The sequence below is a fragment of the Sinohyriopsis cumingii genome, chromosome 14 (assembly GCF_028554795.1).
Source record: "Sinohyriopsis cumingii isolate HCF-2022 chromosome 14, ASM2855479v2, whole genome shotgun sequence".
NCBI classification, from domain to species: Eukaryota; Metazoa; Mollusca; class Bivalvia; order Unionida; family Unionidae; genus Sinohyriopsis; species Sinohyriopsis cumingii.
The window spans coordinates 61,478,740-61,495,153 of NC_142974.1; the positions used below are offsets into that span (position 1 = coordinate 61,478,740).

A 16,414-nucleotide genomic window follows, 5' to 3' on the forward strand; every position below is an offset into this window, starting at 1 on the left:
GAGCCATTAGCTCAATAAGATCATGCTTATTTGAACATAACTGCATCAATGCTAGGTTGTTTTGAGATTAATTTTTACTTTTAAAATAGTGGACACCTTCCTGCTAAGTGCATTCTGTTCGTAACAAATCAGTGCTTGCCATAGACTACTTTTTACACTTTGTCAGTCAATTATGTTACACCTGTGCAAAATAAATACGAATTAGTCTGAGTCAACAGGTCACTGATATCACTGGTCAACAGTGAAATCATTACTGACTTGAAAAGGCCCTAATCTGTAGTATTTTGGTGTGCCGAACACGAATATAACCGTGAAAAATTTGTATTGGCTCTCGTTTTGAAGATATTCATATACCTCATTTTCTATGTTTCACTGTATAAATTTCTCCAGTAGGTCTGCAGCAACATCCGGAATAATGATGTAACATTGCATAATACCATCATGCTCACATCATCCACAGTTGATTGCATCATTTTCTGATGCAATGCAATACTAATGCCATGCGGCTGCTGAAGTAAGTTGACGTCAGCAGTGTACTATACATGTGTAGGCCTATTATACTAATGCCAGGCGGCTGCTGAAGCTGACGTAAGCAGTGTACTATATAAAGCCCAATCAGATAGGTTCAGCATTTAAAATATTTTAGACGTTGTGCGAGACAGTTCAAGCTACTGTTACATAAAACTTATTATTTTATCCATTTACGTACAATAAAGAACAGTAATGCCTCGAAAGTGTGTTAATACCGCGGACAATTTTTGCTATATTTGTGGGGAAGTGACATTTGCCAACCAGAAGAAAAGTATCAATTCTCAAGTGAAGAAGGCATATCATCTTTACTTCGGATGCAAGGTTGGTGACCAAGACAAGCCTTGGGCTCCGCATATATGCTGTGCTACATGTACAACACAGCTTTCACAGTGGTTGAATTGCAAAAGGTCATCAATGCCGTTTGCAGTCCCAATGGTGTGGAGAGAGCCAAGCAACCACCTAAATGACTGTTACTTCTGCTTGGTTCCTCCTCTTTCCGGCGGAATAACGAAGCGAAAGAAGTCGAGAATAGTCTACCCAAACATTCCGTCTGCATTAAGACCAGTTCCACATGGTGAGGGACTTCCTATTCCAGAACCTCCAGCAGAATATTCTCTTGATTCATCTGACGAAGACAAAGGTGAGTCGACCTGTTCTTCTCCTGGTCCATCAGCATGCAGTGATCCAGATTTTCACTGTGGTGCATCATCAACCCCACACAGAATAACACAGGAAGAACTAAATGACCTGATTCGTGATTTGGACTTATCAAAGAACAAGGCAGAATTGCTAGGATCAAGACTCCAACAATGGAATCTTCTAGAAGAAGATGTCACAATTACTGCATATCGAAAGCGCCACCAGCAATTGGAGCCTTTCTTCAGAAAGGAAAGTAATCTGATATTCTGTTCCGATATTGAGGGCCTCATGAATGCTTTAAAAATCACCCATGACCCACAAGAATGGAGACTATTTGTGGACTCTTCGAAACTGAGTCTCAAGGCTGTGCTTTTGCACAATGGAAACATTCTTCCATCTATTCCAGTAGCGTATGCTGTCCACATGAAAGAGACATACGATAACTTAAGGCAGCTACTGAATTCCATTGAGTATAACAAGTACAGCTGGCACCTCTGTGGTGATTTGAAGGTAGTTGCCCTTTTAATGGGACTGCAGCAAGGATATACAAAATACATGTGTTTCTTATGCGAGTGGGATAGCCGAGCAAGGGAAATGCACTACATGAGGAAGGAATGGACTCACAGGCAGAATGTAGCCATTGGAGAGAAGAATATCCAACACCCAGCTCTGGTTGAGGCTCAGAAAATCTTGCTACCACCCCTTCACATCAAACTAGGTTTGATGAAGAACTTCGTGAAAGCCATTGACCGGACTTTGCCAGCATTCCGATACCTGCATGAAAAATTCCCTCGACTCAGCGAAGCAAAGATTAAAGAGGGAGTTTTTGTGGGTCCTCAGATTCGAGAGCTTTTCAAAGATGACCGGTTCAACAACTTGCTGGAAGGTGACGCGAAACAAGCATGGAATGCTTTTCGCCTAGTTTCTACAAACTTCCTCGGAAATGTTAGGGCAGAAAACTATAAGGAACTAGTAGAAGACATGTTGATGAAGTATAAGAAACTTGGCTGCAATATGTCTCTAAAGATTCACTTCCTTCATTCCCATTTGGATTTCTTTCCTAGCAACTGTGGTATTGTTAGTGATGAACACGGCGAACGTTTTCATCAAGATATTGCAACAATGGAACAAAGATACCAGGGAAAATGGTCCACTACAATGCTGGCTGACTACTGCTGGACACTCCTCAGAGATGCTCCCGAACAGCTGTACAAGAGACAGGCGAAGAAATCTAAGATGTAGCCAATGACTTGATTTTTTATAGGTAGGCTATTACAGTTGACCTTTTACTATTGGAATGCATTTCGTTATGTAAACATTAATTTCTTGCAGATTACAAAAAAACTAGAGCCAATTTTGCAATTTGACTGTCATATTCGTGTTCAGCACATAAAAATTGATAAGAATTGACTAATTTTATTTCAGTAACATGACTTTTGTAAAAATTTGTTGTCCAGTGTATCAGGCATAGGTGAACATAGCTGTTTCAAGGTTTGGTTGTTTTAAAGATTATTTTGATGTTTATGATAGTCGGAGGAAGAGGGAATCGGTTATCACTTGACTAGATTAATTTTTGATCCAATATCATTGTAAGTTTAGTTGCCAGTCAACATACATGTAATGCTACCGCCAGTAGGTCAAAATGATCACTATGCCATCAGCAGTCACCGGTCAGTGTGATGCGAAGCTAACTAAAATACTGGTGGCGTTTATAAAATATGTTTTCCATTCAGCTGTGAGATATACATCTCTTTCCTTTTTCATTTGATTGTCATATATTGGCTTATATTAATTAATCACAATGGTTCAAAGAAGAAGATCTTCTGACTCAATTTCAGAAAAACTCTGCCAGGGAAAATCATTCCGACACTTAGACTCTACGAAACAGAAAGTACTAACAACTCTGATAAGGATACTCTCGACTTTGTGTGTAATAGCTGATTTGCTTACTTGTTTTGCTTTTTGGGTGTACTGTGGTTTTATCTTGGTATGTTTTCAATGTTATTTTCTCCTGTGCACATTTTAAAGTCTTTTTCATTCTAGAAACCCATTATCGTTCAAACTTTAAAGTATTATTTCTCCTTGACGCGGCTATTGATGCATTCTTTCTATGTGACTTACTTTATTGGCATAATAATAAATGCTGATCTGTTTATAGTATCCTTTGCATTTTACAAGTACTTAACTTTTTACCATTCATTATTTTGGTCGCCAAGACGTTTTATCTGTATACTTGTCATCTTTGTTTGTCATACAGAGAAAACTCCTGACTATATAATACGCATGATAATTCATATACTTTCAATCTTTTCCTTTGTGAACAATTGGATCGCCCGAACGTACGAGCCTTATTGGCACATTTCTATATTATTAGCAGAGTTTGATCTCTCTGAGAAAAATATTTTGTGTTCCGAAATTGCAAATGTGTTTTCAGTGTTTGTGTAATGTTTAAGCGAATTGCTTCTTTTCATCGCATTTGCAATTTTTTCCTTCTTCTCGAGTTTCATTTGTTCTCAAAGCTGGTGGATATTTGAGCAAACAATCGGTAGTTCAGAATGGTACATGTTGAAAAGACATCTACAATAATGTTCTTTGTCAGCGATTTCTGAAAGAGATATACATTTGGCACATAATTTGAAAGACAATACATCTATGTTTGGTGCATTACTTCACAGCAACAGAACTAGGTTATTTAGGGCCGATGCAATTTCAGTACAGTGCCTTGCCAAAGGCCACACCTTGATAGCTGACCTAGGCTGGTCAGATGTTAAGATTCAAACCGCACCCGTTCCTGTCACTGAGCCACCGCAACTCCCAGACATACAATTATACCTGTAATGCACTATGCTTGACTCATTTTGTCTCGTTGTTGCATCTAGGGCAGTAATCTACCGAGGGTCTTTTAATTTAATCAATTTGCTATATGGCTTTAATTTTTAAAAAATGTGAATCATTTCGGATTTTGTCCGAATTTTCTTATTTCTCCGGATAAAAGAAAAATAAATATTTGTGCTTTTTAAAATCGTAACAGTGTTATTTGTACATTGTATTTACGTAGAAAGATTGAAGTTTATACAGATATAAAGTTATAATATAAATGTAGTCAATCGATCTTAAACCACTAATATTTGTTCTTTTCAGTTTTGTTTGAAACAAATTCAGCAGTGTTATTGTTATAATTTACTTTGTAACGCATCTATGTTTCATTACACTGTAATTGTATCCAACTTGTATAGAAATATACATTTTCTCTTAACATAGACATTGTAGCTTTTCTGTAACTTACCATGCTAAACGGTAGATTATTGCTTTAAAAAAAAATCAAAATTAACCTTAAAATGTGCTAACAACTAGTTGCATTAGAAAATGTATAATTTATGAATTAGTAGATACATATGTGAAATTACAAAATATATCCTATGCAGCATGATCTTTCCCTATTTTTTTCTTTTTGCTTTTTATTTAAAAATATAACATCATGACTATTAGCAGTGATGTAGTTGAGATATACTATGTATCTGGTGTGGAAATATCAATTTGTGCATATTCAGAAAAGGCAGGGATAAATGATTGATGTTTATATCAAGAACAATTCACCCTTTGGCAATCAAACGACATTTTGCAGTCTAACGCTGCGTTGAAAGGTGACATTTAAGTTAGTTTTAATAATAATAAATGCCTTGAATGAAAATTACTGATGTTACTGAGGTACGTAAACTGGCATAATACTTGCTATTTATAGTACGATGTATGCTGTCAACAGGTCTTAATGTGAGAAGCAAGTTGATATTTTACATATTACTGACAGTTTCGTTTCCTGTACGGAAATGTTATGACCCTAAAGTGAGAGAGAGAGAGAGAGAGAGAGTGATATTTTGGATTTGTAACGTAACATTAAAACATTTCAGTCAAATCGTTACGATGTATGCATTGTGACAGTTTATAGTGATGTCGAGCACTGGGGCATCATGCTGACCAGTCCTAACACTAACCTCATAATGCTGAGCGCCAAGTGAGGGAGCTGTAATGCCATTATTGTAAGTCTTTCATATGACTCGGCCGGGGATCGAACGCGCGAAATCCCGCATCCGAGTCGGACGCTCTAACCACTAGGCCCAAAAGAAGTAGGAAAGTTGTATTAATCATGTTCGTTATGAAATTTATGAAATGTCTTGGGTACAAACAAGAAAATGGCTGTCCACGAGGTATGAAATATTTGAATCCAAAACACATGGATGCCTTGTGAGTCGAAAAAATATTTATGAAATGTCTTGGGTACGATATGGATTATGTACCATATGTATTATAAGCACAATATTTAAGGAACACAATATTTTGGCTCAGAACAGTTTAAAAAGTATGACATAAAATACCACTCGCGCGATATTTCGGAACATCACGTATCGCATAGGTTGAGAGAGAGAGAGAGAGAGAGAGAGGGAGAGAGAGAGAGAGATACACCGGTTTAGTTATATCGTTATCAGCTTATTGTAAGCATTTTATAGTTATAATATATATATATATATATATATATATATATATATATATATATATATATATATATATATATATAATTTTACAGATATAATGCCAAATAAAAGTTTAGAAGATATTAACATAGACGCAATTGCAATCTGTGTAAATACTATTGTCCATTTTACATTTAGAAAACATTTGGGCTGATTGGCATATTTTGCGATAAGCTTACGATTTTACTTTACTCCACTAAATCTGAATACACTTGTACACATAGTTAACGAGACGTTGTCAAGTTTTTGATTGCATAGAGTGTATAATTCTGTTTAAACACGAAATGTAATCTTTTGATGTATGCACAATTAAATTACAGATGACAGTCGATTCTGTTTAAAAAAGAACAAAACGGTATACACAACATTAACATTTAAATTCGAACCCGGTGTGTTGTCATTTAGCAATAATGGCCATGTTACGATGCAGAATATACATAGTCAACACTAATCTGACTGCATTTGTACGTAAGCGCGCGCGCGCGCGTGTGTGTGTGTGTGATTTGGATTTGTAGCGTATCTTTAACAATTTTTCACTCATATCGGTACGATGTTTGTAGTGTGACAGTTTATAGTGATGTCTAGCATTGGGGCATCATGCAGACACGTATCATGATGTCCCACTCAGTCACATTATCCTGACACCAGGCCGACCAGTCCTTACATTAACCTCTTAATGCCGAGCGCCAAGTGAGCAAGCTGTTATTACCATTTTTGTAAGTCTTTCATATGACTCGACTGGGGATAGAACCCGCGACCTCCCGCATCTGTGGCGGACGCTGTAACCACTAGGCCACGACTGAATTTGTACTGCAAGAGAATGGTCATGTAGTTTTTTGGAACTATATTGTCCTTTCCGATTGTATAAATTTATTTCAAGTAAAACAAGAAGTGGGATAGTATCAATTTTATACTTTTAAAAAAAATCAGAGCAAGGCAATATTTTTCAAGCATTCCCCCACCCCCCCACCCCCGTTTAGAAACGCAAATGGTCTGCCCCTAATAAAGATTAGGCTTGACTTGGGATGAACGCATTCATTGTCTATTCTTCACTGTTATGGAATCAGTTCAAGGATATTTATAATTCAGTCCCATTTAACTAGTTTTTTTGACATTCTGTGAGTGGACCACTGAAGTTGGTAAAAGAGAAACTTCTTTTTAATGCAGATACTGAAATCAATCTTCTCTATTGTTTCCGTATTTTAGATACATAACTGATTTTAGGTTCTGCAAGGGGTCTATTATTATTAAGAATGAATTCACTAATCTGTGTAATGGAGGAAGAAATATAAGTATTAATCTAGTGTACATAAACGACATGTGTATGCTCATTTGTCTGCATGTATGTGTTCCGAATGTATTTGTACATTTCCACTAGAGTTCGATTTTGTGATGAAGTGAAAAGAATAGGTAATAATGAACATGTGTATTATGCCAACATATTTGTTGCTAATACTGATCGATTTTGAAATAAGAAAACAAGAAAGACAATTACTCCAGTGATAGTTTGAAATCGTCCGGGGTGGAGGGAAGAGCAAGGATATGACGAAGGGATAGAGATGGGAAAATAATAACCATTTAAATAAGAGGCAGTATATACTTCGTAAAGTCTGAAGTATTAAATCAATAAGGCCTTGGAAATGTGTTTCTGTGTTCCTACGTTGCTTGTAAATGAATTAATCTGATGTGCAGGTTTCGCTTTTCTAAAGGAACAAATGGGCACATAATTAGTCACACTCTGATTTAGCTTCTGGCGTGTTTGTTGTCTCGCAGGCATTAATTTTGAACCCTCGTTTTTTTCTGAATTAATATAATACAATTATTGGAAATTCCCTGCATGTTTCCATACATTTATTCTTTGACAAATTCATAACTATTCACTCGTCCGTGCCTTGCTTTGGTATGATATCTCTCCAAATCTGATCATCTATATGTCCTTGTATATACATGTCCATGCATATGTTTATTAATCTGTCTCACAGTACTTAGAGTGTTTTCATTTGTCTACACGTTCGTCTCTCTACTTTACCCATCCTTTCGGCAATTGGCCATCTGTCTATTCGCTCATTTTTGATCCGTTCGTTTGTCGTTTTATCTCTTCGTCCATTCACCGTTCGTCCAATTTTTTGGGGTTTCCATTCGCTGTTGTGTGATTGAATGTCAGTCAAACAACCTTCAGTTTTACTCTTTTAAACGTTGGCCTTTATTCAATCTTCAAATACTTCACATTCTTAGACAGAAGACATGTGCAGACTAATGCAACACAACAGCCTGCGTTCTTTTCTACCCCCTGTTCTGCACTTTAAATGAAGATTGGTTAACTTTTATTCAAATGAAGCAAATTGCAACATTAAGGTATTATGAAAATGAGAGTTGTTATTCTTCACCGTGTTCATACATGCTTTCCTATATCCATAAAAAGTACGTATATTTACCAATGGGATATCTGGAAATAACTGGAATGTTTGCCATTTGTAAAATAACAACTCAAATACAATTTATTTTGTTGATGACTTGAGTGTGTCCCATCGTCCCGAACATCTCGGCCCAACACATCCTGGAAATATTAATTAGTGATATTTGCAATATAAGAAATGTAACAATGAAAAAATAGGAAATTAAATTTATTTAAGATTGAAACCCATGCTAAATCTGAACCTGTAGAGTGCCACCTTTGACTAAATGAGAAATTGTTAATATCCTACCCTTAATGCTACAGTAAAGGAGAGTAACTACTAAAGTGACAAGGGATTTGCTAAATAATATGTTTATCTCTCACACAAGCACACGCATATGTAACTGCAAATACATGTTAGTATGTACCGCTAATTTCCGGTAATACATACAACTTACATTGGTACTTATCTTAAAAAGGAATTAGATTATTCATATGAATCAGTGTTTCTACGAACGTCAATAAGCATTACTGTTTTTTTTTTTTAATGAAAGTAATATCAATCACCTTAACTAAACTCGTAAAAGCAAATCTTAACATATTACGTTACTAATAAGAATCGTTGGTATAAATTGATTGCTTTTCATCAAGCAAATAATTCTCAGCAATATAACTGAGTACAGGCGACGTATATATCTTGCCCAGATATATATATATATATATATATATATATATATATATATATATATATATATATATATATATATATATATATATATATATATATATATATATATATATATATATGTGTGTGTGTGTGTGTGTGTGTGTGTGTGTCGTACTACACCACCAGAAAACGTTACTCTTGTATCTGGAACGTTGATACACGTCTTTTAATGTTTTGCGCTGTATGTGACGTTGTCATCATTGTGCATTCAAACAAAATAAGGACTAATGCCCACGTTGAACATGGATGTTCTATGGATACCCATGTAATTTATACATTTGGAATGAATATGATTAGAGCCGGACAAGGGCAGATCCATGTCAGAAGCGTAACTCGTCCTTTATTTGAAACAAAAATAAATGACAATGACGTTACACATGCAGTGCATTTCTTTTTCTCTCACAACATTAGAGTTTATTAAGAATCTTCCGGCATCAATCAAAATTTCTTCTTTAGCAGAATGTGGAAAATATATGTAAATTTGCGTGAGGACACAGATCATTCGTTGTATGGCACTTTCCTTTGCAAGCTGCGATATATTTAACTGTAAAAATGGTATATTAAATGTTCAGATCTATATAACTTGTCAATGTGTATATTGCATATTCAGTATAAAGGTGTAAACAATTTGGATAACGCATACGGTAAAAGTGACTTCCAGCATGTCTACATGCATAATAATGTTTTTATAAGTTCTATAGAAGTTCGGCAATATATTCGGTAATGCGGACTTACCGTATGTTTACACGTCCTTTTATATTATGAAATATATACAGGTTGTGCAATGTGTACGGTAGCAGGGACCTATCTCAACGAAGTCCTGTACTCCAAATACTTCTAATGCAATGTATATTCAACACTTAATTTGCTCTGTGACGTTCAGCCTGTAAAATAGTCAAGAAAATATATTGAAATCATCTTCGGAACACTGATATGTTCTTTTATTAAAGAATGATCCATTTTACATAAAACTGCACGCAGTAGCCATATTTGTTTTCCGATAAGACTATACAAATCATGCTGCTGACGTATGAGGTTGTTCTATTTTAGTATTATCGAAGTCAAAAATTTGGTTACTCTTAAGACATCATGTCAATTATTTTTCTTGCTTTTTGCAGTATATAAACAAACATTACTAGATATGCGTTGTATCTAACGTACACTTAAATAATCAGTCAAAATATGCAAAGCTGCATGTTTCATGGGAAATTGATATGTAGCCTTTTTTTTCATGACTTAGGAAATACATATTCTGCGGACCGCTCTTTATAGGCTTTGTCCGCCTCACTTCCTTTGATAACTGTGTATGAAATATAACGTGACGTTGTCATTGAATTGTTTCAAATGTCATGGCACAGCGACTGGTCTCAAGAGGATAGTAATATATCCACTGACATGTGCAGACTTAATGTATACACGCTTGAAGCTTATGTATGTATTTGGCTATATGATGAGTATGTTGACGATTTTTTACTTATGACTGCAGAGGATCGTCCAAAGAAGCGGGAAGACGTCGTGGAGCATGAACATGCGTAAAGTTGGTTTAGAAAGTATGTGAACGGTATAAATTAAAAATTTCCCAAATATTAAAACACACTGATAACTTGTCAGCTATACGATAAATTATAAAAAGTATGTAGATATTTGTCGTCTCCATCAACGCTATCGAATGTGAAGGGGATTCTACAAAGCCCACTTATCACTCTCTCAGCAGTATTAATTGAAACTTGCGAATAATAGATAATAAGTTATGGGAATACAAAATATAAAAACTGATATATTTATAAATACTCAATAAGAAAAACAGAAATGTTTATCCGTATAGTAGCTACTATAATACCCATATATATCCATATAAAATTGTAGGCATTACTCCATGTACTAAAATACCCATCTATATCCATATAAAACTGTAGGCATTACTCCATGTACTAAAATACCCATCTATATCCATATTAAATTGTAAGCATTATTCCATGCACTAAAATACCCATCCATATCCATATTAAATTGTAGGCATTACTCCATGTACTAAAATACCCATCTATATCCATATAAAATTGTAGGCATTACTCCATGTACTAAAATACCCATCTATATCCATATAAAATTGTAGACATTACTCCATGTACTAAAATACCCATCCATATCCATATTAAATTGTAGGCATTACTCCATGTACTAAAATACCCATCTATATCCACATAAAATTGTAGACATTACTCCATGTACTAAAATACCCATACATATCCATATAAAATTGTAGACATTACTCCATGTACTAAAATACACATATATATCCATGTAAAATTGTAGGCATTACTCCGTGTACTAAAATACCCATCTATATCCATATAAAATTGTAGACATTACTCCATGTACTAAAATACACATATATATCCATGTAAAACTGTAGGCATTACTCCATGTACTAAAATACCCATCTATATCCATATAAAATTGTAGACATTACTCCATGTACTAAAATACACATATATATCCATGTAAAATTGTAGGCATTACTCCGTGTACTAAAATACCCATGGATATACATATAAAATTGTAGGCATTACTCCATGTACTAAAATACCCATCTATATCCATTTAAAATTGTAGGCATTACTCCATGAGGACACTCCATCTAAATTCAACATGTTTCCTCGTACAATACTCTTATTAAATTGCAAGACTGCATTTGCGTCTTCTCCAGAGAGATATTTGCATCCGTGTACGATTATAATTTCCACTCCCATTGTCAGTGCGTCCCATTTCGTGAGTACTCATCCAACGTTTTGCCGCTTCTATACAGCCACAAACTAATGCATCACGCTATTGATACACTATTAGCTATCATCCAAGTGATATATTGTGAGAATATTAATAAGCGCATCAATTAACGAATATTCAGTACTGGCGTGGTTTATAACTAGAACATATATGCCATCCGTAATTGCACTCACGATTGAATGTGTTGTAGTATCGGGGACTTCATAAGCAATTACACCGCTTTAGTATTTTAAAAAAAACCCCAAACCAAAACATAGTATAAATAATAGGACTCTGACACATTCGTAATCGGTAACGGGGTGCTCACTGAAACTTATAGATAAACAAAAAATTTATACATATCTTTATGTAGAAATGCCAACCTGAATGAGATTAATAGTATAATTCTCCCCTGTGATGTTACTCTTCGTCAATCATCTTTTCACGTCTCGTATTGGCGACTTGAAGATTGAATGAGAAAAGTGTGTTATATATATATATATATATATATATATATATATATATATATGTATATATATATATATATATATATATATATATATATATATATATATATATATATATATATATATATGTGTGTGTGTGCGTGTGTGTGTGTGTGTGTGTGTCATATCTTAATTATTTACTCCGAAATGCAAATTATTCAAAATTACCATGTTTAACTGATCTGTCATTTTTTGAATTAATCTAAAAGCGAATCTTCAATAAAATAAATAAGTCTGAGTACCATGTTGCAATAATGCATATTTATCTCTTAATAAAGCACAACTATCTTGTAAAAGCCCGGCATTATTTTATTTAAAGCGGGCTTCTTTTCACCTGGCGATAATGTGTTTAATATTACCTATTGACGTTTAGAACTTACTGAACCAAATAGGTTGTTATTGATTATTAACATCACGTGACTTTTACCAGGAAAATAAATCGAAAGTGTACCTTGATATTTTCACATACACATTGTATGTTACAAACAATTCAACTATGGCTTCCAACTTATTTCAACAGCCAAATAAAACTGAACGAATGGTCGAAAATGAACAACCTCCTGAATTATTCAGAAAGTCTAAATTAACAGACATCACTCTTTTGGTTGAAGGCAAGGAGCTGCACTTCGTGAAATATCCACTTATGGAGGGATCCGATGTGTTTACACAGATGATTGAGAATAGCAAAGACCAGACGATACTTCAAATCGATGACATGACTTACACAGACATTATTATGTTCCTTGAATATCTGCATCCTAAGAAATATCAGTTAATTAGAAGTAAATAGTTTTTTATTTTTTTCTAATTGTATATATAATTATATTTTAACATTAAGTTAATTAACATTTAGTTTCATTTATTAGATTAGGCTATATGTTATAGAGGTTGCTAAAGTTTTATTTAGTCATTATATAACAATAATGCCATTAAAAAGTAGTATTAGTCGTTTCCAATCATTAGAGGATGCGATTAAAACTTCATAAAAAGAGGTCTTACCTTATGTCTCATTTACGGCATCAGTCAACAGTAATGATTCGTCTTCTTTCACTGTATAATTTACAGTATTGTGAAGATTAGTGCTGAGAATTAGCCGAGCTTTGTTTTGTACAATATAGCCTTTTCACTCACGTCTCAGGCTACATTTGCCTTTATGTGGATAACTTCCTTATCAACACATGTTAGTGAGTGTAACCATAGCTAACTTAAATGGTTACCAACGTAAGTGCAAAATGTGAATGCACATTTCACTTCAGGACCGTAATGCAATAATACGTATAAATCAATACTGCATATTAAGTTCAATAACAACGAAATAAATACGTGTTGAGTAAGAAGCACAAGTCCTAATTTTTTGTTATCTACTACATCCGTTTTAAACGTATTTAGATTCATACGCTAGGCGCAGTTCTTATTAAGAGTATGAAATTAGAGAAAGCACTCGGTAGTGACTTCGGGAATTTGTTAAAACATAGGCTAACACACAACTAAGCAACATTACATTTCATTATACCTGCCTAGGATCGATTATGGAAATCATTTGTCTCCTCAGTCTTAAGGGAGCATGTAGTTCGTCTCTTTGAAAAGTCACCGCACAATCCTCGTTTAATTAAGTTTTACTTAATTATAAAACTAGATTGAAAGGTCAGAAACTAAATGTATATTGCCACTACTACATACACGTCCTTTCAAAACTGAAAAAATAAAATTTGTAAATGTGTATTCACAGGTGCATGTGATACATATAAGCTAAACTTGTAGATATGGTGCCCTCCAAAGAAAATCTACCATTTAGTAATAAGTCCTAAAGGTGGTCCTGCGGTAACTTGGTTTTTCAAAATTACAATTAGATAAAATGGGGTTCAGAAGCTCATCTAAGTGCGCCTGCCTTACGCTGTAAACACATAAATGATAGCTGGATTCATTTTCATAAAGTAGTTTAGGAACTGTTTTTTTTTACATGTACCGCCCATAACGTAGTTGATGAGATGAAGGATAAGAACGTGTCATATACTATCATATATCAGGCTTTGGGTGGAAGTTGTCAAGTCAAGCTACAATGAGTAGGATTATTGTGCAGAAGAACTATAAAATTGATGTCTTATTTGAGAAGCCAATTATATAGCATGAATTATTTGAAGCAAAATTTTGCTCGTTTCTCACGCATTTTGTTTTAAATCTGTTGTTTCTGGACATTATTGTATATCACCCAACCTTTTTAACAGAACGGAAAGTGTTGCACGGCGTAGTTGACAAACCCTTGTCCATTACGCAGTAAGGTTTGACAAAACTTATCATGTTAACCGTTGTCTTGTGTCATCTTTGAGAAACTGTCCAATCGTTTTCGTCACACTGTTACATGTACATTTTGATTGCAGGGTACACCATTCGTCTATTAAAGTTAACATATGTAGACGAAAATGAATATTGATATCATGGTAATGAAATACTCTTTTCTTTAAATCACTATATTCCTGAATGTAATAGAAACAAAATTTTATAAAAAGGAGGCGTCATGAATGTTCATTGCTCAGTATTAGAGTGCATGGGCAAAATAGGTTGGGAGCATCGAATTCAGAAATAAAATATAATAAACACAAGGCTCAAGCTGTGATACATGCATTATGTATGATATACAGCTTATGTAAGTGTCAGGTTTAAAAGATCTCTCTCTCTCTCTATATATATATATATGTATCTCTCTCTCTCTCTCTCTTTCTCTCTCCCTCTCTCTCTCTCTCTCTCTCTCTCTCTCTCTCTCTCTCTCTCTATATATATATATATATATATATATATTCTGTTTCAGACGCAAATATTGAACAAATAGCTCCAATTGCCCAAAGATGTAAACATGAAGGGGTCCTGAAAAGGTGTGAAGATTACATTCTTCAGGAATTCCAACATTGCAACCAACAGAGCGGAAAATGCACCAAACTTTTCTTCTGTCTTCGTATGGCTGAAAACTATGGATTTGGAAATGCGCTTCATGTAGGACTGACATCCCTAGTAGTTAAAAAATCACATTTCAGCCCCAAGGAACGTCCATATCAAGGTACAACTATTCCAGGGTATGCAAATGACAAAAATTTCCTGAAGTTATCATTTGAAACAAAATTTTATATTTCACGTACGCGGTTTAGGGTTGCAGAAGCGGGAATCGACCCAAATGATCAATTCCTAATATATTTAGATCCTAGTCCATTTTAGGGAATGAGCTCAACGAGACAGAATGTTTCTAGCTAGCAATAGATTTCACTGTTCTATATGGAGCGTTCGGAGCAGAAGTTGCTGAATAGACCGTTGAAGTTCATAGCTATTGAGAATGAGATAATGAAAACGCGTGCTTTCTGCCCGTAATAGAACCTGATGATTTTTTGACTCATGCCTTTTGGGAAGTTTCATTCTGATTATGTTGCAAGTTTGTAATATCTGAACTTAGCTAAATATCACATAACGTTTTTCTTGGAACAAAATGTACTGTTTATTTTCAGTTTTCACTTGCTTGTACAAGGACATGTTTATTGTTTGTTCTGAGTCCAAAGTTTTTCATTTTGTATATTTCTGCTTATTGTGAGTGGGGAAACCAATGTTTCAATTTGTCAATTAATTGTGTTATACCTACTAGCATTGATGTCCACTGGCACGAACGAGTACATCCTTCTATTATAATATGTCTTCATACACCGGTTTGTATATTTAATGCACAAAAGTACCCTTTGGTTTACTATTGTTTCTTTGTGATTATTACAGTTTTTATTTTAGGTTGTACTTACTAATCGCACCGATAATAATGATGATGATTTTGCTTGCATTTTGTGCATCATTTTTAAAATGACACCTTGAGCCAAATATGTTCATTTCCTTTCCGTTAATCACGTATGACCACCGTGGAGTGGATGTGGTCTATATGAGAATGGCGTGGTTCAACATATATGTCCTCTGCAATTATCAATTTTAGTGTTTCATAGTGAGAGAGAGAGAGAGAGAGAGAGAGAGAGAGGTGGAAGCAAGTGCCAATTAATCTACATTATAATCAGCTGATTATTAACATTTTCTAGTGTTAATGCAGATAACGTAATATATATATAATGCCAAATTAAATTATAAATAATATTAATATATTTTAAATGTCTTGCAAATTGAATTAATGATACTATACATCTTTTCTTTTCGAAAGGCTGATTGATTTTTTTTTTCTCAATACGTTTACACTTCACGTTAGCAGTCAGTGGTCCCTTGGCAGATAGCATGTTGTCGAGCTAGAAAGCTGATTGTGCTCCGGGTGCGGTGAATTGCCTGTGTGTGAAAGCAGTTATCATAC

At 34.6% G+C, this 16,414-nt stretch overlaps 1 protein-coding gene and 1 long non-coding RNA gene across 3 annotated transcripts; one reads left to right on the plus strand and one right to left on the minus strand.

Moving 5' to 3' along the window:
- The first annotated feature begins 325 nt into the window (after positions 1-325).
- On the plus strand, positions 326-15,041 carry LOC149783964 (uncharacterized). Its single transcript, XM_089933183.1, has 2 exons — positions 326-2,434; positions 14,900-15,041. The coding sequence occupies exon 1, from the start codon at positions 724-726 to the stop codon at positions 2,410-2,412; it is 1,689 nt and encodes a 562-aa protein (XP_089789309.1). The 5' UTR covers positions 326-723; the 3' UTR covers positions 2,413-2,434; positions 14,900-15,041.
- On the minus strand, positions 7,089-13,389 carry LOC149783965 (uncharacterized). Of its 2 annotated transcripts, XR_016414082.1 has the most exons (4): positions 13,093-13,389; positions 11,971-12,048; positions 9,557-9,705; positions 7,089-8,256 (listed from the first exon to the last, which is right to left on the minus strand). It is a non-coding gene; the product is annotated as an uncharacterized LOC149783965 (long non-coding RNA). The 2 variants fall into 2 exon arrangements; XR_016414083.1 differs by lacking the exon at positions 11,971-12,048.
- Positions 15,042-16,414: the final 1,373 nt, after the last annotated feature.

Coding starts and splice junctions, on each gene's coding strand:
- LOC149783964 (XM_089933183.1), top strand. CDS start 724: ATGCCTCGAAAGTGTGTTAATACCGCGGACAATTTTTGCTATATTTGT.